Here is a 23,449-nt window from a genome sequence, read left to right on the forward strand (position 1 = left end):
TTTGAGTTATTTTTTCTTGCTCAGAGTATGAATACATGTTCCACACTTGGCAAGCCAGGGACTGCATCCTAGCAAAATGAATCACTCGCACATTAACCCAATCTAATCCTCTAGCCTGTGGCGACGTGACACAACAATGAACGAATGAGCTCCTACAAGAACACAGACTGTAAGTAGTCAGCAGCAGTGGAAAGGGGTGAAAACATCTATCACTCACTAATGAGGGAATAGTCCACGGAACGCATTACAATGACATGAGGCACGTTCCTTCTGGAGACTGGCTCAGTGAAGGGAGTGAGCCCCAGATCTTAAAAGTAGATACAGAACATGGGGTTCCACTGGAAGATGGAGGCTCAGGCCAGTGGTAAGATGGCACCTCCCTGGCTGTTGCCCAGGGCCTTGGTAATGGTGCCAAGGTGCCATAATCAGTCATTCAACATGAGCCTGGCATGTGTAGGGATGAACGTGAAAATGATAATTTTTTTTTTAGTTTTAACTCTTTTTTTAAAATTTTATTTATTTAAATTCAAGTTAGTTGGCATACAGTGTAGTATTTGTTTCAGGAGCAGAGCCCAGTTATTCATCACTTCCATACAACACCTGGTGCTCTTCCCAACAAGTACCCTCCTTAATGCCCATCCCCCACCTCCCCTGCAGCGGCCCTCAGTTTGTTCTCTGTATTTAAGAGTCTCTCATGGTTTGCCTCCCTCTCAGTTTTTATCTTATTTTTCCTTCCCTTCCCCTGTGTTCATCTGTTGTATTTCTTAAATTCCACATATGCATGAAATCATATGATATTTGTCTTTCTCTGATTTATTTCGCTTAGCATAATACACTCTAGTAAACTCTTTTATGGAGAAAGGAATTCATTCTTTCTTATGCCTCTAATAATATGACAACACACTCTAGAAATTTAAAAAATTGCTTTATAAAATGTCTTATTGAAAGATCCCAATAGGTAAGAATTATAAAATGGCAGACTGACCTTTTTTACATCCCTCACCAGCAAATGAAGCGTGTTTGGTGGACCCAGCCTCTGAAAAGAGAAGCATTCAGTCATATTAAGTATGTTTTTCTCTTGAACTCTCAGAGCTAAATCCTACCCTACTCCATAGAATTAATGTCCCAGCTGAAACCAGTGTTCCAGTGATCTCGTGTTCATCTAAGAGCATTTATGCAAAATATGCACCGGTAATAAACATATTCAAACAGCTAGCTCCCCTCTGCCCTCCCCCCTTCTAGAACACTTACTGTGTTGTAAAGCTCTTCCAGCCTCGGAATGGTGAGAAAGTGCTGCATGTTCACTCCGTTTTCAATCAAGAGCTTCACGAAGTCGACCCGATCTAAGACTAAAGCATCCAGCATGGCTTGCTCCAGAGCATTCACCTGTGCAAACCACACCAGGGACCCTGTGAGTGGCCTCTCAGAGGGGTGCCAGGCGAGAGGCAGACAGGAAGCATCTGGGAAAGTGCATTCTGACCCCCCCAGACCCTCGAGCAAGTTGAACCTGGTTCTCTTTGCTCTTTGTCTTGAGTAAACACGCCCCACCTCCCATCGTTTTTCTCAATTTGGCCCCTACCTGTCCTGTCAAAGTATCAAAGCTTGATAAAAGGAGAAAAGTAGATGCTTCTCTCCTTTAAAAATTTTTTTTTTAATTTATTCTTGAGAGAGAGAGACAGAGACAGAGACAGAGTGCAAGTGGGGGAGAGGCAGAGAGAGGGAGACACAGAATCTGAAGCAGGCACCAGGCTCTGAGCTGTCAGCACAGAGCCTGACATGGGGCTTGAACCCATGAACTGTGAGATCATGACCTGAGCTGAAGTCCGCCACTTAAATCACTGAGCCACCTAGGTGCCCCTATTCTCTTTTCTTTTAATATAAAGATGGGAAAGAAACACCACATAAGCTGTAGCATTCTTTCTTATAAGTACTATAATCAGTACTTGAATCTCCAAGCTCCGGACTTGGTAAACAATGTTTTGAGGCGGTCGGTTGTAATATTTTATATGCTATTATCTATCGTTTGTGCCTCTGTCCTTCAGCACTCAGTATAATGCGAAGACTTCTGGAGACAGCAGTGGGGGAGAGTTTGTGTTCTTGACTGAGGATAACCATGTGGTAGCTGGATGGAACTTGTGGACTCACAGCATGCCACCAGGGTTAGTGGCTGTGATAATGCCAGTCACATGTCACTGCAGAAGCTCAGCACCCTCCTTACCTGTGTCCTCAGAGCAGCAAGGCCAGGAATACTGTGCGGCGTGTGGCTCAGACTCCCAGCCCAGACAAGTGCTGTTACCTGCACATCTCAACCACAGGCTCCTTCTTCTGTTCCCTGAACTGTGTTTATTTCATGATAATTGGTTTGTTTCCCATATTTTCAGGCATGAAGCATCTATGTGTGCATCAGGCAGAAAGAGCCACTGGTGGGCAACCTCTCTGAGTAGCTTCATTCTCCCACAAAGCCGGAATGTCTGGTGTTTGTGAAGCCTGCTGTTGCCTTTTGAAATATTGGCACTATCCTGTGGATGCTCTGCCACTGCCTCCCGGGACTCAGGGCCCAGGTGGGGCTGAAGCAAAGACAACTGCCCCTTCCCCTGGAGAAAAAGGGTGACCGACTCGTGATCTTGGGAAAGAGGGGTGAAGACATACCCAGTTCAGCAGCTCGATCTTCCGGGGGTCAGTTTCTTCCTCCACCTCCTCTTTCACTTTCCCCTTCTTCTTGCCTTTTCCTTTCCCTCTTCCCCCCTTGGTGGTTGCTGTAGGTGGCTTCTTTTCCTTCTCCGTCACTTTGTTATCGGTGGGGGGCGCCAGGCTTCCCAGGGGCTGCAGTCCACAGCAAACAGAGTTGGGGAACAGTGTTAAAGCTGTCCCTTGTCCCAAGACAGGTGTACGGATCCCCCTCACCTCTGCGTGCACACGTGTGTGTACATGCACATGTAAGCACACCCACGCACAAACATGCACACACATACACACACATGCACACACAATCATTGCAGGCCTACTGCCTATTGGAGGAAGCCCTGATACTACGAACCACTGCTACTTGTGTGCTTAAAGTGGCTGATATTTTGATTGATGTGTTTTTGCCCAAAGGAAGGGATGCTGAGAGGCACCAAAGGGGAGGTGCTGATAGTTGCTAATGCAGAAAGGAGAAAATGATCGTGAAGGGGTCAGAGACAAAGTACACCCTGTAAACCTGAGGATGCCTGTTGGATAGAATCATGACTGAGCTTATTGGTGGCTTGAGAAGGCCTGCTGGGTGTTACTGAGATGCACCCATGTGGCGACAGACTGAATGCATTGAGGGAAGAATGTGTTCCACTCAGAGAACAGGAGGCAGTGCAGAAGTGGGACCTGGCTACTGGGCCTGTCTTCCAGTCACATGGAGAGCCTGGGGGTATATGGCCCTGGTGCAGACACAGTGATACCAACGTTGAGACAAAGTTGACCCCTCCAGTTACTATCTTGCCAAGTCCTATCTTGCCGGACTTGCCCTGTCCTCTGGCCAAACTCTTCTGGTGAACTGTCTGCATGCACAGTGTCCATCCCTCCCTTCCCGCACCCTGCTCCATGTATTCCATGCTGCTTCTTCCCATCTGTCCATGGTTCTGGCTGTGGCAGGGGCTGAGTGTTTTGGTACCACCTCATGGGCATTTCCCAGTCCGTCTCATGCTGGGCTCTTAACGCATCTGACTCTGCTGCCTGCTTCCCCCTCAAGCCTCTTCCTGCTTCTCTGGTAATGCACGCTCTGGTTTTCCTATCTGGCCACTGCTTCTCAGCACTGGCTGTAAATGTTGAGGCTCCTTGGGGCTCTATCCACAGCCCCTTCCTTCCTTCTTTACTCTCCTTCAGCAACTGTATTGAGGCCCATACTGCCAGTCCCCATGTGTTTGCAATTGACTTGTCGTTTCTAGGTTCGGTCCATGTCTCTCCCTAGAGTTCCTATTCCCAACTTGGCACCTCCATTTGGATACTCAAAGGCTTTTACAGCTCATGATGTCCAAAACCACACTCAAAACCACTCCCTCCAACCTTTCCTCTTCCAGTGTCCCTGAACTCAGTAGCAAGCCAGAGAACGGGGGGAGATTGCTGACATCTCGCTGCCTGCACTGCCCTCTTCCACGATTAATCTATCTTGAGGCACATCATGTTTAATGCTAAATATTGCTTTACTATGTCCAATTCTTATTTCTCCTCTGCCTCTGCTCTAGCCCCAGGTGATGTCTCTCCCCTGAATTACTTCAATAACCTTTTAACAGAATTCCTCCTACCTGCCATTGTACCCACCCAACACATTTTCTATGTTAAATCCAGAATGATCCTAAATATGTAAATAAAACCATGTAACTCTCCTGCTTAAAACACTTAAGTGGGACGGGGTAGAGATTTCATTGAGGGCACCATGAGAGTTTGTGTGGTCCCTGGTCAACGCAGAGATATGGATGAAAGAGTGTCCTGGCTGACTCCTCATGTAGACAAGACAATTATAATCCTCATGAAAACTTGACACAGCATTCAACAACTGGTGCTGGGAAAACTGGATATTCACCTGAAAAAGAAGGAAGTTGGACCCTCATCTAACATCATGTACAAAATTTAACCCAAAATGGATCAAAAACCTAAATGTAAAAGTTAAAACAATAAAACTTGTGGAAGAAAACCTAGGTCAAAGATTCATGACATTGGATTTGGCAATGACTTCTTGAACATGTCACCAAAAATCATAAGCAACAAAGGAAAAAATAGGCAATTGGGACTTCATCAAAGATTAAAAACTTGTGCATCAAAAGAGTATCAACAGATTCAAGGCATGACATTGGATTTGGCAATGACTTCTTGGATATGTCACCAAAGCACAGGCAACAAAAGAAAAAATAGGCAAATGGGACTTCATCAAAAATTAAAAACTTGTGCATCAAAAGACAGTATCAACAGAGTAAAGGCAACACACTTAATGAAGAAAATATTTGCAAATCACATATCTGATGAGATTAATATCCAGAATTTATCAAGTATTCCTAAAGCTCAAGCTCAACAACAACAAAAACCAAACTGATTCAAAAACAAGCAAAGAACTTGAATCAGCATTTCTCAAAATAAGATCTGCAAATGTCCAAGTACATGCAAAGATGCTCAACATCATTAATCATTAAAGAAATGCAAATCAAAACCACAATGAGGTGACCCATATCAAAAACAAGTGTTGGCAGGAATGTGGAGAAATTGGAACCCTCATGCACTGTTGGAGGAAATGTAAAATGGTGCGGCTGCTGTGGAAATGTTTGGCAGCCCCTCAAAAAATTAAAAATAGAATTACCTTATGATCCAGCAATTCTATTTTGGGGTATATATCCCAAAGAATTGAAAACATGGTCTCAAGTAGGTATTTGTATACCCATATTCATAGCAGCATTACTCAAAATAGCCAAAAGGTGGAAGCAACCCAAGTGTCCATTGATGGATGAACGGATAAGAAAATGTGGTCTATGCATACAACAGAATATGATTAAGCCTTAAAAAGGAAGGAAATTCTAATATATGCCACACAGAAATGAACCTTGAGTACATTATGCTAAGTGACATAAGCCAATTAAAGGATACATACTGTATGGTTTCACTTGTATGACGTATTTAAGTGGTCAAATTCATAGTGACAGAAAGTAACATGGGAGTGCCAGGGGCTGGGGGAAGTAGGAAATGGGGAGTTATTGTTTCACAGATATGGAATTTTAGTTTTATAAGATGAAGAGTCTTATGGATGGATGATGGTGATGGTTGCACTACAATGTGAATGTACTTAGATCAATTGAACTATACTCTTAAAAATGTTTAAGATGGTAAATTTATTTATTTATTCATTTATATTTTTAAAGTTTATTTATTTTGAGAGAGAGAGGCAGAGAGAGAAGGAGAGAGAGAATCCCAAGGAGGTTCTGCACTGTCAGCTCGGAGCCAGCTGTGGGGCTCTAATTCACGAAATCATGACCTGGGCCAAAATCAAGAGTCAATTGCTTAACCGACTGACCCACCCAGGCATCCTGGTAAATTTTACTTAAATGACTTTTACCACAACAACAACAAAATTGGGGGTGGGGCATCTGGGTGGTTCAGTTGGTTAAGTGTCCAACTCTTGGTTGTGACTTAGGTCATGATTTCATGGTTTCGTGAGTTCAGTCCCCATGTTGGGCTCCATCCTGCTTGGGATTCTCTGTGTCCCTTTCTCTCTGCCCTTCTCCCACTCATGCTCTGTCTCTCTCAAAATAAATAAATAAAACTTTTAAAAAATTGGGGGGAAAAAAGCAAAAACAAGATGATACAGCAGTTGAGGAAACAAAAGGGGAAAGACCTGATGGAAGAGCAAAAATTGCCAGCCATCTTATCATGAAGAGCTTCAAGCAGCCCTATGGAGCATTCATGTGGGGAGAAACTGAGGCCAACAACCAACTTGCCAACTATTTAGTGAGCCAACCTGAAGTGGATCATCCGGCCCCAGTCAAGCCTTCAAATGACTGCAGCCCAAGCATATGGCTTAAGGATAATCTCATGGGAGTGCCTGAGCCTGAACTGCCCAGCTGAACCACACCCAAATTCCTGACCCACAGACACTGTGTGAGATAATATTTATTGTTGCTCAGGAAAAGAAAAGTCCTTAAGTGGTTCCCCAAGCTCTCAGACCCAGCCTTCTCTCCTATACCAGGTCTGCAGTGCTCATAATGCACAGCTCCTGGTTGGCTTGCAACCTCCTCCTGAGTCACTCCCTTGTCAGCATTCTAGCCACACTGGCCTTTTTTTCTTCTTCAGTAAGTTATTTGAAAATGTCCAGTTCTTTCTTACTTCAGGCTCCTTACATGCTCTTCTCTCTGGATGGAAGGTGCTTTCCCTTCAGTCTTCACCAGCCAGCATCTATTCACCTATTTGGTCTTAGCATTAATTCCACTTTTTCAGCAAGGTCTTCCCTGGTGTCTCAATAAAAAGTAGCCCTCCCATTCCCCACATTCTGTCTCATGGAAATGTGCATTTTTCCTTCTTAACAATTATTACAATTTAGAATTCAATATTTATTCATCTGATTATCTGTTTCTTGTCTGCCTCATTTTCCCTGCCCACCCTGTCACACCATGTCCACACCAACACTACACAGAGAGTTCTAGAAGGGCTGTGAAAGGTCTGTTTTATTCACCCCTCTGTCCTTAGAACCTATCATAGGAAGTTGTTGACCAACATTTGTTAAGTGAATGAATGAGTAAAAATAGGGATTTTTTAAAAAAATGGTTTGGTTCAAGAAAGCCAAAGAAGAGATTATTTCCACCATTTGCTGCTGCTGAGTGAATGAGAAGGAGTAGAATCCCTCCTCTTCTTTTTTAACGTCCGTCTTTGTCATTGAAGAGAATTAAAGATGGAGTAGATATGGTCAGGCATCATAAGAATATTCCTAGATGCTCAAACGACTCATCCATTCTTCCTTCAAGGATCACACTTTAGGATTATAAGAGGGTGGTTGGTAATGTTACAGTGGTAGCTTTTAGCCAGGGCCACTAGAGCCCTTTACTCTGAAGAGGGGCTTCAGGGGCTGCCTGGGGAAAGGTGGCCAATGGGGTGGGCTCAGCTCTTATTTGCTTTATATGTTGCTGCTTTACTCAAGATGCCATGTGTAGAAAGGGCTCTTTCGATTAAAATACCTTGGAGACAACTATTCTGGAGGAATCACAAATAATAAGAGAGGTGTGACAGGCTGGAGAGAGGGTTGGTACTTTAGCATTTGAGTCGGCTGAAAGGAAAACGAGATGGTAAGTATATTGGGTGACATAATTGAAATTTAAAAATTTTGATAAGCTGACATAATGGACTGAATCTAGCAAGGTGACGTGTAACAAGGAAGATGTCTTCCACCTGGGTCCATCTGGGCCCCAGAACAGCTAACCTCAGAACAGAAAGATGTGGTTTATCAGGTGTAAGCATGACAAAACCCTTGGGAATTGCTGCAGATGAAAACTTAATATGAGTGAAAGATTATATTTGTTGTAGTGCTAGATGTGTAGATCCAGCTTAAGGCAGATGACAGTCCTGTTTGGGGCTGCACAAGATGTTAACTTGTGGGCACTGCTCTTTTAGAAGGATAAGGGATGGCATGGACCACATCTGGAGAGAGGAAATTCCTATTTGCAACCTCAAATATGGATTAAACAATCACTTGCTGGGGATAATGTTCATAATACTCCTTTATTATCCTTATAATGTCCATGGAGTCTGTAGTGATGTTTTCTCTTTCGTTCCTGATATTAGTATTCTTAGCCTAGTTAGAGGCTTATTAATTTCATTGATCTTTCCAAAGATTTAGATTTTGGTTTCTGTTGATTTTCTCCATTGATTTCCTGTTTTCAATATTATTTTTTTTAAATTTTTTAAAAATGTTTATTTTTGAGAGAGAGAGACAGAGTGTGAACCAAGAAGGGGCAGAAAAAGAGAGGGAGACACAGAATCTGAAGCAGGCTCCAGGCTCTGAGCTGTCAGCACAGAGCCCGACACGGGGCTCAAACCCACGAACCGTGAGATCATGACCTGAGCCAAAGTCTGGCGCTTAACTGACTGAGCCACCCAGGCACCCCTGTTTTCAATGTTACTGATTTGTGCTTTAATTTTTATTCTAATATATGCATTCAATGCTAGAAATTTCCCTCTAAGCACTGCTTTTGCTGTATCCCACAAATTTTAAGTTGTATTTTCATTTTCATTTGGTTGAAAATATTTTAAAATTTCTCTTGAGATTTCTTTGATCTACATGCTGTTTAGAAGTGTCATGAGTAAACTTGGGAAAAATTGTTTAACCTCTTGGGATATCAATTTATTTTTCCAAACTATAAAATGAGGGCAATCAGATCTATTTCAGAGTTGTGAAGGCTGGTCCAGTAATGCTCATGTATGTGAACACATGGGGTAAAACACAGTGTGTGACCGAAATATCAGGCATTGTTACCAATTTCTTTGAATTTAAGGTTCTAGTTCATGGTTTTGCCAAAGGATAAGCCCTTGTCCACAGATGGAAGCCAAATAAATGGTTCTCATCATAAAAAATATGCAGATATTTCTTTCTGTTTCAGAAATCTCAGTGAAACTGGCCAAGGTTTATAGATTTTGGTCTTTAAAATGGGCAGTGGTCTAGATGTCCCCAAACCTTGCTCTTACATGCTCAGGTGGAGTTTAGCCTATTCCCTTAAAAAATTGTTAGTCCAAGTTTTTAATGACTCAATATAAATAAATTACTTTGTTATATGTATATATCAAACACTACTACCTCTCTCTGTGTTGTTATTGTTGGTTTAAAGTTTATTTATTTTGAGAGAGAGAGAGAGAGAGAGAGAGCTAGGAAAGGCAGGAGAGAGTGAGAGAGAATCCCAAGAAGGCTCCACACTGTCAGCTCAGACACCTACGTGGGGCTCGAACACCTACGTGGGGCTCATGACCTGAACCAAAACCAAGAGTCAGACACTTAACCAACTGAGCCACCCAGGTGCCTCAGTTTTTGTTATGTTTTTAACAAAACACTTTAACAAAGAGTTTTTTGGGGACAGTTTTTATTTTTGTACTTAATAAAAAAAATAGAAGAATATTGACTAATAAAATATAACCAACCAGACCTAGGATTGATTTATTGTGTAGTAATTATCAAATACTCCCTACCACAAGTTCTCTATTATGTCAAGAATTCTAGAAAGACTATAGATTCACAGCACATAGTTAATCATGTGCTTCAACCATTAAAGGAAACTTTTGGAGACCATATACTGCATTATGGCGGGACTGAGAAGGATTTTAGTTCCAGGTTGCAGTCTTGATCACATGTCTCCTGCTTGCCCTTCCTCCTCATGGAAATGATAACAGAAGACTATGATAAAGAAAAATCTATTGCAAGGAGAAGAGCCAGACAAGAGCTATTAACAAATTTGTGGAAATACTTAACGGGTAGTTAAAACCATGAAGGAGTAAACCAGGAGTAATGTGAAGGTAGCAGTAGAAGTAGGACCAGATTTTCAGAGAATGAGAGCTAATGATGGGTAGAAAGCATGGTGATCAGTGGAAGGACTGTCTACAGGACAGGAGGCCATTCATCCCCCATCCCCTCTTGTGTGCCCTGCCAACACCCCCTTGGGCAGGTGCAGAGTAACTGCATTCCTGGGCTTCACCCGCAGGCAGAAACCGGAAGAATGGTCGCTAAATCATTGGAAGGACCTGTATAGAGAGGTCCAGAGCCTCACTAGTCTGTTCCAATCTGCACATGGCAAAGTAGAGCTGTTTAATGGCAAAGTAAGCTTCCTATGATTAATTGGTCCCATCCCTCATTTGGAAATGGGGATGGACAAGCCAGGATCTGCAACAGAAAAAGACAAAGTGGACAAATGGGAGCAACTGACCAGGGAGAAAAATAGAGATAATTTAGGGAACAGAAGAGGACTTTAAAACATCCAATTTGTATCCTCAGGTATGGCATTCATGAGATGAAAACAGGCTGGCGTGAAAATGGAACCATCAGGAAATAAGAAAGCCTAGAGGTGATTACCACACATGTTCATTCTGCACACACACACACCTACCACTCACACACACAGCTGTATCACACCCACAAACATCCTGTCACACATTAATCATTATTATACACACACAGATACCACAGATATATACCACACACACACTAAACCATACACAGGCATCACACACCACACCACACACATAACACACACCACACACATGCTACACACAGACACATACATACCACACCCCCAAAGACCCCCCCACCCTAAAATTCTCTAGGCCTCCAGGGTACCATGGAACATAATTTAAAAAGACGATGCTCTCAATGCAACTGTTGTATTTAATTTTAATGGGCTATTTTCTTTCTTCTTTTTCTTTAAAAGGGTAAACCCCACTTCACCAGCAAAGATAAAATATTTAGTGGTTATTTCTTCAAGAGTACTGTTTTGAATCTATAATTAGTACTAGTGGCTCTTCTTTCTGGTTCTTGGAAGTTAAATAGCAACATTTAATGACCCTAATGCATTTAACGTTGGATCATCAGAAACCCCAGATAATTTCTTGAGATCTGTGTAATGAGGGAGAACATACTAATATATCATCTATACAAGGTCATGCTAGTATGAGATGAAAAACACTTAGTTTCACCGGCCAGTGAGGCCCAAAGACAAAGATCTGGCTTCGTGCTATGTCGACGCGGTTCCAAGCCAGTGCCAAGCTCAGCTGGTCCGGGGCTGATGCATTTGTCCCTGGAAAGGCAAGAAACAAGGCTTTTCTCACTCCATGCCTGGATTGCCCCAGTTAGGCAGGTGCTGGGAGGTGAGCACAGGCTTCCCTGGGCTGGCTCACGCCAGCCTGGAACTAAGCACTCCTGCCTTTTCTCTTGTCCCTGAGTGACTACTCAGGCCCCAAAGCTAAGAATTCTCCATATTCTCAAAGAGCTGCCTGGGAGGAGGTTGGAGGCCACCTCTTTCCATGTCTGCTTGGCTTGGTGTCCCTGAAGGGACAGAGGAGGAACCTGGTGATTCCAGGACCCTCATCTGCAGGAGGGCAGAAGCCCTGGGACTGCCTTAACATCAGCCCTTTCAGGCCAAAGGTGGGCACAGGCCAAGAGCACCAGCCCCCAGCCGTGGGGAGACCAGCACAGGACTCCCAGGCACCTGGTCCGATGGTGACACTCTCCTCTCTCATCCCTGCCCTCTCATTGTCCTAGAGTAGCCAAGAGGCAGAGAAGAAATGTGTGTCCTAGAGTGACCCTGTGAGTGGCCAGGTCATAGCCTATCATTAGGAGCAGGATGGGGAAATTGAACAAATCATTGCAGTGATGGCAAATGAAAAACCACCCATGTTCCCCCTCTATGAGGAAACCCTTAATGAACTAGTTATGAATAGAAACTGGTCTGACTTCCGCCCACATGGTCCATTGGCACCCGCAGAAAATACCCCTTCCCAAGACACCCATCGTGAGCTTTGTTGTTCTGCCATGGCTTCACAGTGAGATAACTCCAGGCAGCCTGACTGGCTCTGGATTCGATCACCAGTAGACATTGTTCCTGGCAGGAGAAGAGGGAGTGTGGTTTCTTGGCCATGAGCAAAGCCCTGGCCTAGGCCAGCACTGAGAGGCCAGGAGTCACTGTTTCCTGAGAGCTCACCTTTCAACAAGGCCGTTAAAATTGCCATCTCGATGTCTTGCTGACCCTCAGAACCCATTCTAAACACGGTGACCTGAAAACAAGTTAATCATGAAAAGACCAGGTAAAGCAAAGTTGAAACTAAAAGGGAGAATTGGATTTTTTTTTTAAAGGACCATAGAGACTGACATGCGATTCAATGATTCTGGAAGTGGAATGATTTTAAGCCAGGTGTCTTTCATTTCCACAAGTGATAACTTTGATTGTCCTGACTCTGAGTCTTTGCCTGGATACCTATTTTATTATTTACCCAATCTACTCCACTACTCTCAAGAGGAAAGAGCCCATTCATTATCTACATACTCCAATATCTAAATTGCTACCAAGTTGACAAAATAATTTCTACTCAGAAAACTGCTACAGTTGTAGGAAATTTGTAGATTTAGAATTAAAAAAATTTTTTTAAAACATTTATTCATTTTTGAGAGACAGAGCATGAGTGGGGGAGGGGCAGAGAGGGAGAGGGAGACACAGAATCTGAAGCAGGCTCCAGGCTCTGAGCTGTCAGCACAGAGCCCGATGCAGGGCTTGAACCTATGAACCATGAGACCATGACCTCAGCTGAAGTTGGATGCTCAACCAACTGAGCCAACCGAGCCAACCAGGCATCCCTCTAGATTTAAAATTTTGAAGGGGCTACCTTATGTGTGTATTCCTTACAAGCATAATTAGGGAGGCAAGGAGTGGGAAATAATTACTGTATTTGGAGAGTGAAGTGATAGAATTTTGTAAGTGCACCTAAAAGGGTGTGTCTGTCGCTCCTCATGGCTTTACGTATGATTAATATCATAAACCTCAGAACTGGTGCAAAGTAGCATGGTGTCACCTAACATGTGCTAAGCTCTGAAAGCACTTTGGTCCCTTCCCTGTGCATGCTTAGTCTGTTTCTATCACGTGGGCATAACAGCCAATTTGGTAGGGATTTGTAAACTGCCCCTTGGAAAAGTCTGAAACTAAAATATGAACAAGTCCATCATGCACATATGGGCAGAATTAGAAAGGAAACATAATTCTCTCTGTGGAGCTGGTTTGGAAATAAACTCAAGACACTTACGAGTTCTTTCTTTTTCATGCACTCCATTATAATTGCAAACAGCTGATGAGATTGTGTCTTGTTGTAATTAAATGTTTTCTGAATGGTAACTAGAAGCTGATCCTTGAGGGATTCATTTATTATCCTGTTCAAAGGAAATGCAAAAGAGAAGGAAACAATATGAGTTAAATCTGTACATGAATAAATCAGACAACTCTATGTCCGTCTGGTGTCTTTGATTTGAAACTTTACCATTGGAGGGTATCCCAGGCTAGGAGACAAAAAGGGACCACAGTCAAAAACTGCATTCACACGTGTCCTAAATTCCAGGCTGGTTGAAAACCTTATAAGGGAAAATGAAGTTGGAAGAGAGTATATTCCCCCAGAGAAAGAATTCTGTAAGAAACATCATGCTCTTGACAGCTCCCTCACATGCTGACCTCAGAAAATGGGAGAGATCTAGTAAATCTTCATTATTTAGCATTTTTGGAATGGCTAAATGTATCACTTAGGGTTTTCTTCTTGGCCTAACAAGAAGGCAGTTAAAAACCCACCCTTTGTAACATGTCAGAAATCCTACCCTCCTTCTTCACAGTACTTGTGTGCAAAAGACAGAATGTCCGAGGCTCGCCCACTGCCATCACAAATCACCACGGGGACTGGAGGGTCTTCTCGGAGATATTCCAAGACAATGGAAACCACATTAGGGCCTCCTTCCACCACCAGGCCCACGACAGGCACACCCTGTCCCAGCCCTGCAACGTAAAACACATTTATCATACACACCAACGACATGGCACAAATTACCTGAGAGGGCAACTTGGACCACCATTATTAACCCATCAGTTAGTAACTTATTCCCTGAGTCCTCCCTCTGTCTCCATCAGATAGTAGGAATCTTTGGGAATGTGGTAGGGACAGGCTAACTTCTGGAGGCAGAACAAGCAGGGTGAACTCTGAGAAGCAGGAGGAAGCAGGAGGAGTCCAAGAATCTGAGATTCTGGAGAGGGAGGACAGTGGGAGTGGAAGAGCCACAGAGACAAACTTGTCTACTTGACAATTTTACCCCAGATTGGCCAGGACAAATTATATTCTAAGCGTGTTTCCCAGGCGTCCATTAGTTGTGATGGGAGTTACTTGATCAACATTAACAAATGGCAAGTAGGAGAAATGTCCTTGGTCTCATAGTTCTGAAGGCCTTCAGATAAAATCTGCTAGCATACATTAGGAGGAAATCTAAACATTTCAAGTGGCCGAATTCAGAGTTTCTGGTTTGCTTCCATGATGCATTTCTATAGTCAGGAACTCTAAAAAATTTTGAACAACTTTCTCTTCTCCTACCAAGATAATCTCAGTGAAGTTCATTTCAGCGAATATGCACGGAGGGTCTGCTTTGTGCCAGGTCCCGGCCAACAGATACCGGAAAAACAGGTAAAGATGAGGCGGACCCTGCCTTTGAGATTTCCAAGCCAAGCAAGGCTTGACATTCTAAATCTTCAGGAATCTGGTGGCCAAATCGCTTCATTTTCTAGAAACAGGGCAAAATTGGTTCTTCTTGGTATAGGCTGGATTCCCCGAAGCTCCAAGCTGTGAGAGGTGACGACTGAGCACCCCTTTGCTGTCCCTGCCTCACTCAGAGCCCTAGGCAAAGGATGACAAAGGGAAGCCCACAAGTCACATGGCCAGATGAAGTTGGACAGTGTGAAAAGTTATGAGTCCAAGACAATTAAAAATGTGAGAACAAAAAAATCAGTCACCAAGTAGTTTATCCACAGTCCCCTTTGCAGGCAACCATTCTAACCACTTGCGCTCACAGGTCCTTAATTGGGCTTGACAATGACCATTTCCAGGCCTTAGACTGGCTTTCACAAAAACCTTATCAGGGATGGTGAAAACAAAATAGTCTTTAAAATATTTTAATAATATTTTGGCAATAAGTATTGCCAGAGTGGGAGCACATTTCAAGAGATAACAACAGTTATTTTCATCCTAACCAGTCATTATCATTTCATCTGGTTGTTGTTTGTTCCTTTCTCTTGAGCTTGACCTCACCACCCACCCCCTGGAGGCAGCCCTGCTGTAGGGCTGTGCCACCTGGACCAGCATAGGTGGGGCCATGGGGAGCAGATGTTTCCTGTGGCTGTCTCCACAAGTCTCCCCATCCAGCTCACCTTAGTCTAGGTGAGAGACCCAGAGCTACAGAGATATTTAATTTAATGATCAACTAACACTCAGTTGACAGGAGAAATCCTACTATGTCTTTGAGTGAGGAACTTTCTTCGTGTTCAAACATTACAAAAATAACTACAGTAATTACACTGGGCAACATGATGGGCAATGCTGTCACCATGACAACTGCTATAGGGCTGTTTCTCACATGGCCCCTCCCTGTAAACCTGGGGCAGAGTATCACCACACAGCTCAGCAAGTGTGATTTGGTACCTGGCCAGACTAAGGGCTCTAGACAAGTCTGTTGATCTGTTGTTCTGTGGATCTGATGAGAATCAAAGTGGAAACTCTAAACACACTTGGGAAGTTTCCATTTAAGCCTGGGTTTCATGGCAGGGGTGGCAGCCCAGCACCCATGGGCTTTGCCAGAACTTACTTGTGTTAATTTTCTGCAGAGAGATGTGCTTCTCCAGCTGCCTCCGCAGCTTCACCTCGGCACCATATTTGCCCAGAGTGCCATTGTCGGCCAGGATGAAGTGAGTGTGTGAGTTGTTGAGCAAAGAGAGCTTGCTTAGGGGGTTGGACATAGTCTGGTACACTCTCGTTACCTGGCAAAATGCACAACATAGATCAGCGCTGCAGAACGTAGACATTAAGACTACCAGGGGAAGCAGGCAGTATACATACGTATGTAGTGGCAACTTCATCTAACTGTGCACTTAAACCTACTCTTGCTTCCCTGTCCTCTCTCTGTTGAAAATTTCTGTTTGCAAATTTCTATATTAAATTAGAAAAAACAAATAAATCATTTTAGATAATGACAACCCAGCCCACACTTCTGGGCATTTACTGTAGAGAAATGAAAACTGACAGTAACACAAAATCCTGTACATGAACATTTATGGTTACTTCATTTGTGATAGCCAAACTGGAAACAACTCAGATGCACTTCAACAGATACACAGGTAAACAAACTGTGGAATACACCCATACTGTGGAAAACCACTCAGAAATAAGAGGGAACGAACCATTGATACACACGACAACCTGGATGGATCTCTAGGAATGTGGAATAAAACAACAACAATAAAAAAAAAAAAATCACAAAACAGCAGTCTTCAAGGTTACATAGTGCATGGTCCCATTTATAGAACATTCTTGAAATAATAAAATTATAGAGATAAGGGGAAGATTAGTGGCTGCCAGAGGTTAAAGAGATGGTAGAGGTCAGAGAGAATTAGGCATGGATATTAAAGGACAACATGAGTGATGCTAATGGTGATGGAAATACTCTGTATCTTGACTGTATTGATATGAATATCCTGGTTGTGATACTATACCACATTTGGCAACATGTTACCATTGGGAAAAGGAGGAAGGACATATGGGACCTCTCTTTATTATTCTTACAACTGCAAGGGAATCCACAGTTATCTCAATATAAAGACTTTGATTTGAAAAATTGCCAATATCTGGGGAGAAAACACTTACATCCTTTCCAACCAGGTCTTCCTTGTTTTCCACGATGCCCCACGGAGCAATTCCTATAGCACAAACCCGACCTCTGGATTTGGAGGAGTGGTCTTTTAAGGCATCCCCTACGTGGCTGATAACACCTACAAATAGCCATGGATCATATTTTTAGGCCCTTTCCTCCCATCATACCATTACTTATGAACTTTAGGGACCCCTTCTCTGAACCACTCCATTCCCTATGGAATAGGGTTGAAGCATAATGATCTTCATCATTAAAAGAAAGTACATTAGAAGTCTGAGCTCATGATAACTGGTCACCCTGCATTAGCTCCTAGAAAAGGGAAAACAAAAACCAAAAACCAAAGCGATGGTACAGGGATTTCCTTTACAAATTTCTAAGACCTAAAGATGGAAGTGAGTGGGGCTCCTTGGCTACATTCAGCCAAAGTCAAGAGTCAGACTGCTTGGCATGGCCCTAACCCTTCCCTTCCTCTGTTTCCTCTCCCATAGGATGGCAAAAAGGATTGTCAAGGGCCTCAGTGAGAACAAGGCTTGTACAGGACTCAGTTCGAGGAATGGCACATCGTGGGTGCTGGAAATGTTGACCATTGTCACTAAAATATAAAAATAAAAAAATAAGCTACTGGACAAAGATTTCACTTCTGTCATAAATATTGTCAGGTTGCAATATGTTTTGTTTTTTTGATCTTAATTATTCAACAACTCTTTGGGAACTATAATGAGTTCTGGGTTTGTATGTTTACAGGAAGGGGAGGGGCCTGCTCTTACCGGTACTGACGCCCCCAGTGAAAATCCAGGCCCCAGTGGTCATGGCGGCTTTGATCAGACCTTTTCCAAAGACCTGTTTCAGCTTGGGTTGCATCTCAAAGTTCTGGAGGCCTCCATGCACAGATATTAAGAGCTTGGGGAGTTCCAGCTGCCAGTCTTTAACCATGAGATGAAGCAGCGAATCTGGCTTGGTGTCATAGGATACACGGATATACTGCAAAAGAGTATGTGTTGCTCGTACCTGTTCTTGGTTTTCCTCTTGTATCACAGGGGAACAGGGTTACTGTTCGTGTCCAACCACTTTTGGTTTTGGCTTTCTGTCCTTCTGTGTGCGTCTGTGGCTAAGTGAGGGAAAGGAACTTTGGAAGAGTTGCCAGATTTAGCAAATAAAAATATAGGACACCCAGTTAAATTTGAATTTTATGTGAACATTGAAAAATGTTTTATCGTAAGTATGACCTATGCAATATTTGGCACATGCTTATACTAAAAAATTATCTGTTGTTTATCTGAAATCCAAATACAGCTGGGTGTCCTGTGTTTTACCTGGCAATCCTCAATCTTGAGAAAATCAATTCCAAAGGGGCCCGGCTAGAACTATGTCTCCAGAGGTTAGACAGGGCATTGTTGAGGGAGTGCTCACTGGCCACATTGTGTTGGTGCTGACAATGGGGATCCTGGGTTAATCTCTGGATTTGACCATTTCCCAAGGTGAAGAAGAAATGAATGGTCAGATGCCTTTGCCCCTATGAACAGCCTCTTTGTGTCCATGCCGATATGTAGGGTGCCATTCCAGAAGACTCTGTTGTGCTATTTGGAACGCAACTGAATTTTATTTGTACAATGACATTGGGCCAGTGGAATAAAATGAAATTGCAAAAACGATCTGACTGGACATGTGGGAGTATTATTCAGAATTAGCTGAAAGGGATCACAGTGCTGACGCCTCCCTTCTCTGGCAGGGCTCATCTGAAAGGCAGAGGGCACTCCCTGTTTACGTGAAAATGTGAAAGACCTTAGTCTTCTTGGGCCAGCTGAATGCAGGCCCAGGGAGGCTGTGGATGAACTTCAGAGGGAAATATTTCCAGACACTCCTAACCCATTCAAGGGGGAGTGGAAGGTTCACAGTTATAAAAGACAAAAGCAAACCCCAAACAACCTCAAAAAACAAATAGCGTAATTTCTCACTCATCACTCAGTGATGAGTATGGTTGCATGATTTGTAGATTCACAATTCTGGTATGAACTTAGTGACACTACGTGCTCTTTATAAGATTGCTCAGTTTCGAAATCTCATGGCTAAAAAGTTGAGTGTGCAGTTATATTTCTTCCCTTTACAATGAAATATCTAGGAAGACTGAGTCACACCTTGAAAGAAGATCCAGGTGTCTGCAGTCTGGGGAGCTGGGAGACTGGGCCTCTGATAGAGACTGTGAGCTTACACAGTGGCATCCCTTTTTAAAGCCTGTCTTACCATGGCTTTATTGGAGTATCCACCACCCTGGAATTCAAGAGTTCCATAGGAATCTGTTGGGTAGCTCTGGGTGTGTTTGCTGACAGACCATTTTTCGGGCTGAGTCTCCACCTGTTTATTTTCCTCTTCATTTTTGCTAGATGTTACACTTGGCAGAGGGGGGATATGCTGGTTGGTAAGCTGGCCACAACAACACCTGAAAACAAGGACAAAACAGTCTTTCCATAACATTTTCCTCCTTAAGAGGAGTTAAACTCAACAGGAGGGTAGCACCTGAACAGGGGCAGACTAACACTTTCCTTATATGGCTCTGTTAAGGATAGAAATGTCCCTTATGATGGCCTTTTCCAGATAATCAACTTATATCTATTTACATACCAGTCCATTTAAAGCACATTGGATAGTTGTCCTTCTGTACTGCATATATTTTAACTCTTTTTTGATGTCTTGAAAACATCAACATGGGCATCAATTATCAAACATGCTGTGACAAAGTGTAATCATGTCCTCCTGATACAGACAGAATTGATCTTCCAGGAATTTTCAAATTGTTGAATTCTTCTGTTGCTTAATAAAACATTTCTCTACATTAGTAACCTTGAAAATATAGTCCTTTTTCTGCTTATACTTTTATTGTCAAATTTAACAATCTCTTGCTAAATCCAAAGTCATGAAGATTTGCTCCTATGTTTTTGTCTAAGAGTTTTATAGTTTAAACCCCTACATTTATGTTTTTGATAGTTTTTTTTAACATTTTATTCATTTTTGAGAGACAGAGTGCTAGCAGGGGAGGAGCAGAGAGGGAGACACAGAATCCGAAGTAGGCTCCAGGCTCTGAGCTGTCAGCACAGGGCCCGATGTAGGGCTTGAACTCACTGACTGCGAGATCATGACCTGTGCTGAAGTCGAATGCCCAACCGACTGAGCTACCCAGGTGCCCCAGTTTTTTTTTTTTTTTTTTAATTTTAGAGAGAGCCTGAGCTGGGGAGGGACAGAGGGTGAGGGAGAGAATCTTAAGCAGGCTCCATTCCCAGAGCAGAACCCAAAGTGAGCCTCCATCCCGACTATGAAATCATGACCTGAGCTGAAATCAGGAGTCAGATGCTTAAGAGACTGAGCCAACAAGGTGCCCCTAGGTTTTTGATACACTTTGAGCTAATTTTTATATATGGTATGAGGTGGGGGTCTAAATACATTCTTTGCATCATGATACGCAGTTGTTTCCACACCATTTGATGAAGAGACTATTCTTTCTCTGTTTTGGTAACCTTGCTGAAACATCAATTGTCTACAAATGTATGGTTATTTCTGGACTCCTGATTCTATTCCATTGGTCTGTATGTCTATCCTTATGCCAGTACCATACTACTTTGATTACTGTAGCTTTGTAGTAAGTTTTGAAATCAAGTAGTGTGTGAGTCTTCCTACTTTGTTCTTCTTTTTTTTTTTTTTAAATGATATTGCTTTGGCTATTCTGTATCCCTTGCAATTCCATATCAGTCTGCTTGTCAATTTTTGCAAAGAAGCAAGCTGGGATTCTGATATGGACTGCATTGAATCTGTAGATCAATTTGTGAATATTATTAACAATGTTAACTCTTCTGATCCATGAACATGGGCTGTTTTTCCAATTATTTGGATCTTTGTTAATTTCTTTCAACAGTGTTTTGCACTTTTCAGAGTATAGGTTTTGCACTTCTTTTCTAAGTTTATTCCAAAGTATCTTTTTCTTTTTGATGATATTGTACATGGAATTGTTTTGTTAGTTTCATTTTATTTCATTGTTCATTGCAAGTAGATAGATATAAACATAATTTTTGTTTACTGATTTTTATTTTATACTTCAACCTTGCTGAACTTGCTTACTAGTTACAAGAGTTTTTTTTTTTTTTAGTGAATACTTAGGATTTTCTATATACAACATTATGTCATCTGCCAATAAAGATAGCTACTTTTTCTTTTCCACTATGGGTGCCTTTTATTTCTTTATCCTAATTTCCTTGGCTAAGACCTCTAGTACAGTTTTGGATAGAAGTGGTGAGAGTGGACATCCTTATCTCTGATATTAGAGGCAAAGCATCCAATCATTCACCATTAAGTATGATGATAACTGTGGATTTTCATAGATGTCCTTTATTAGATTGAAGAAATTCCTCAATTTTTAATCATAAAAGGTGTTGAATTTTACCAAATGCTTTTTTGTCAGTTGAGATGATTATGTTATTTTTGTTTTTATTCTATTTATGTGATGTATTGCATTAGTTGATTTTCTGATGTGAAACCAACTTTGCATCCCTGGGATAAATCCCAGTTGATTATGTTTTTATATGTTGCTTTATTTGGTTTGATAGTATTTGTTCAGGATTTCTGCATCCATACTCACAAAAAATATTGTTATGTAGTTTTCCTTTTTTGTGGTGTCTTTGGTTTTAATATACAGGTAGTACTGGCCTCATGAAACCAGGAACTGAGTTGAGGAATGTTTTCTCATCTTCTATTTTTTTGACATTTTTGTGATTATTTGTGTAATTCTTTGAAAAATATTTAGTACAATTCAGCAGTGAAGTCATCTGGACCTAAGCTTTTCTTTGTGGGTCATTTTTGATACTAATCCTATGTCTTAATTTCATATAGGTCTATTTAGATTGCATATTTCTTCTTGAATTGGTCTAGTAATTTGTGTCTTCCTAGGAATTTGTCCATTTCACCTAAGTTATTTAATTTATTGTAATTAGTGTATAAATTAGTATTCCTTTGTATTCGTTTCTGTTTCTGTAAGATTGGTAGTAATATCTTTTCATTTCTGATTCTAGTAATTTGAATTCTTCATCAGTCTACCTAAAGGTTTGTCAATTTTGTTGATCTTTTCCAAGAAATAGCTTTTGGTTACATTGATTTTTCTCTATTGTTTCAAAATTTTCTATTTTATTCCATTTTATTTAATATTTCCTTCTGCTTCCTTTAGATGTAGTTTGATCTTATTGAGCCAGGAAGGGGAAGGGACAGAGCTCTCATGCTTCAAATACCGCAAACTCTAGCCTTTCTATTGAATTTTTGTAGGTGTTTTTGTATAGATATTTCTCTATTTCCTATTGGCCCTTGGGATCATTTTCAGGGACTTTAAATGGTTATTTTTTCATTCCAGGATTTTTTTTAACCCCATGCTGGAGAATCCATGCAGCTCACAGAAGAGTCTCATGTGTGAGTCCCTGAAGCTTTTTCTGCTCCTTCTGCTGCCCAGCCACTTGGCTATGTGGGGGACTGCAGTACAGCAGATGCTAAGGAGGGCTGGCATAGGTAGTTTCCATCAAGGAGGGTCTGGGTGCCACTGAAATAAGGAGGGACATTTAGGTTCAACAAAAGAATGACTTTCGTGATCTTTGACATTATCCCCTAATGCATATTTCTTGACTTGGGGGATAATCACTGGCATTTAAGCAGGGAGAGGAATCTACAGGGGAGTAGTGGAGGGGGCGAACATGGGGACATGGTGGGGCTGACGTTGCATGTGTCATATCTGACCTAGGTGATGTCTGAGAGTCTGTGTGCTCTGTGTCAGTGATCCTATCTGCATGGATTTCATATTGGGTGAATCCTCTCAGTGGCTCTCCAAACTCAGCCCATAGCTGTTGTCCTCAGAGATGGTAAGGTTTAGCTAAATTCATTTCTGATCACTTTCATGGCTTTAGAAGACCTTCTGTTTAGTTTATAACAGATTCATTTTCTTTAAAAATTTTTTTTATTTTAATTTTTTAAAATAATATTTTTAATGTTTATTTATTTTTGAGAGAGAGAGAAAGACAGAACGCAGAGAGAGGGAGACACAGAATCTGAAGCAGGCTTCAGGCTCTGAGCTGTTAGCACAGAGCCCGACACAGGGCTTGAACTCACCAACCGTGAGATCATGACATGAGCGGAAGTCAGACTCTCAACCAACTGAGCCACCCAGGTGCCCCTAATTTTTTTTTTTACTTTAAGAGAGAGAGATACAGAGAGAAATAGAGGGCACAGAATCAGGGGAGGGTCAGAGAGAGAGAGAGAGAGAGAGAGAGAGAGAGAGGGAGAGAATCTTAAGCAGGCTCCATGCTCAGCTCAGCATTGAGACCATCGCGGGGCCCCATCCCATGACCCAGGGATCATGACCTGAGCTGAAATTAAGAGTCAGACACTCAACTGACTGAGCCACTCACATGCCCCAACAGATTCATTTTTATTTAGGTGAATGAAATTGACATTTTGTGTACAAACTACACCTTTTCATAGAGTTACATCTAGTTCACTGAACCA

At 42.1% G+C, this 23,449-nt stretch overlaps 1 protein-coding gene across 10 annotated transcripts in view; it reads right to left on the minus strand.

Moving 5' to 3' along the window:
• Positions 1-23,449, minus strand: part of TRPM1 (transient receptor potential cation channel subfamily M member 1) — a 136,226-nt gene that overhangs the window by 45,766 nt on the left and 67,011 nt on the right. For 9 of the 10 annotated variants that reach the window (XM_060617880.2, XM_060617874.3, XM_060617875.3 and 6 more), the window contains 11 exons: positions 19,163-19,358; positions 17,689-17,902; positions 16,915-17,039; positions 15,860-16,031; positions 13,835-14,009; positions 13,276-13,399; positions 12,183-12,255; positions 11,179-11,279; positions 2,650-2,823; positions 1,252-1,386; positions 986-1,036 (listed from right to left, as the gene is read on the minus strand). In XM_060617880.2, coding sequence (XP_060473863.1) covers positions 986-1,036; positions 1,252-1,386; positions 2,650-2,823; positions 11,179-11,279; positions 12,183-12,255; positions 13,276-13,399; positions 13,835-14,009; positions 15,860-16,031; positions 16,915-17,039; positions 17,689-17,902; positions 19,163-19,358 — 1,540 coding nt within the window. Of the gene's footprint in view, positions 1-985; positions 1,037-1,251; positions 1,387-2,649; positions 2,824-11,178; positions 11,280-12,182; positions 12,256-13,275; positions 13,400-13,808; positions 14,010-15,859; positions 16,032-16,914; positions 17,040-17,688; positions 17,903-19,162; positions 19,359-23,449 lie in introns of those variants that run through there. The other variant, XM_078448939.2, reaches the window with a different exon arrangement.

Source organism: Panthera onca, chromosome B3 (assembly GCF_046562875.1).
Source record: "Panthera onca isolate mPanOnc1 chromosome B3, mPanOnc1 haplotype 2, whole genome shotgun sequence".
Lineage (NCBI taxonomy): Eukaryota > Metazoa > Chordata > Mammalia > Carnivora > Felidae > Panthera > Panthera onca.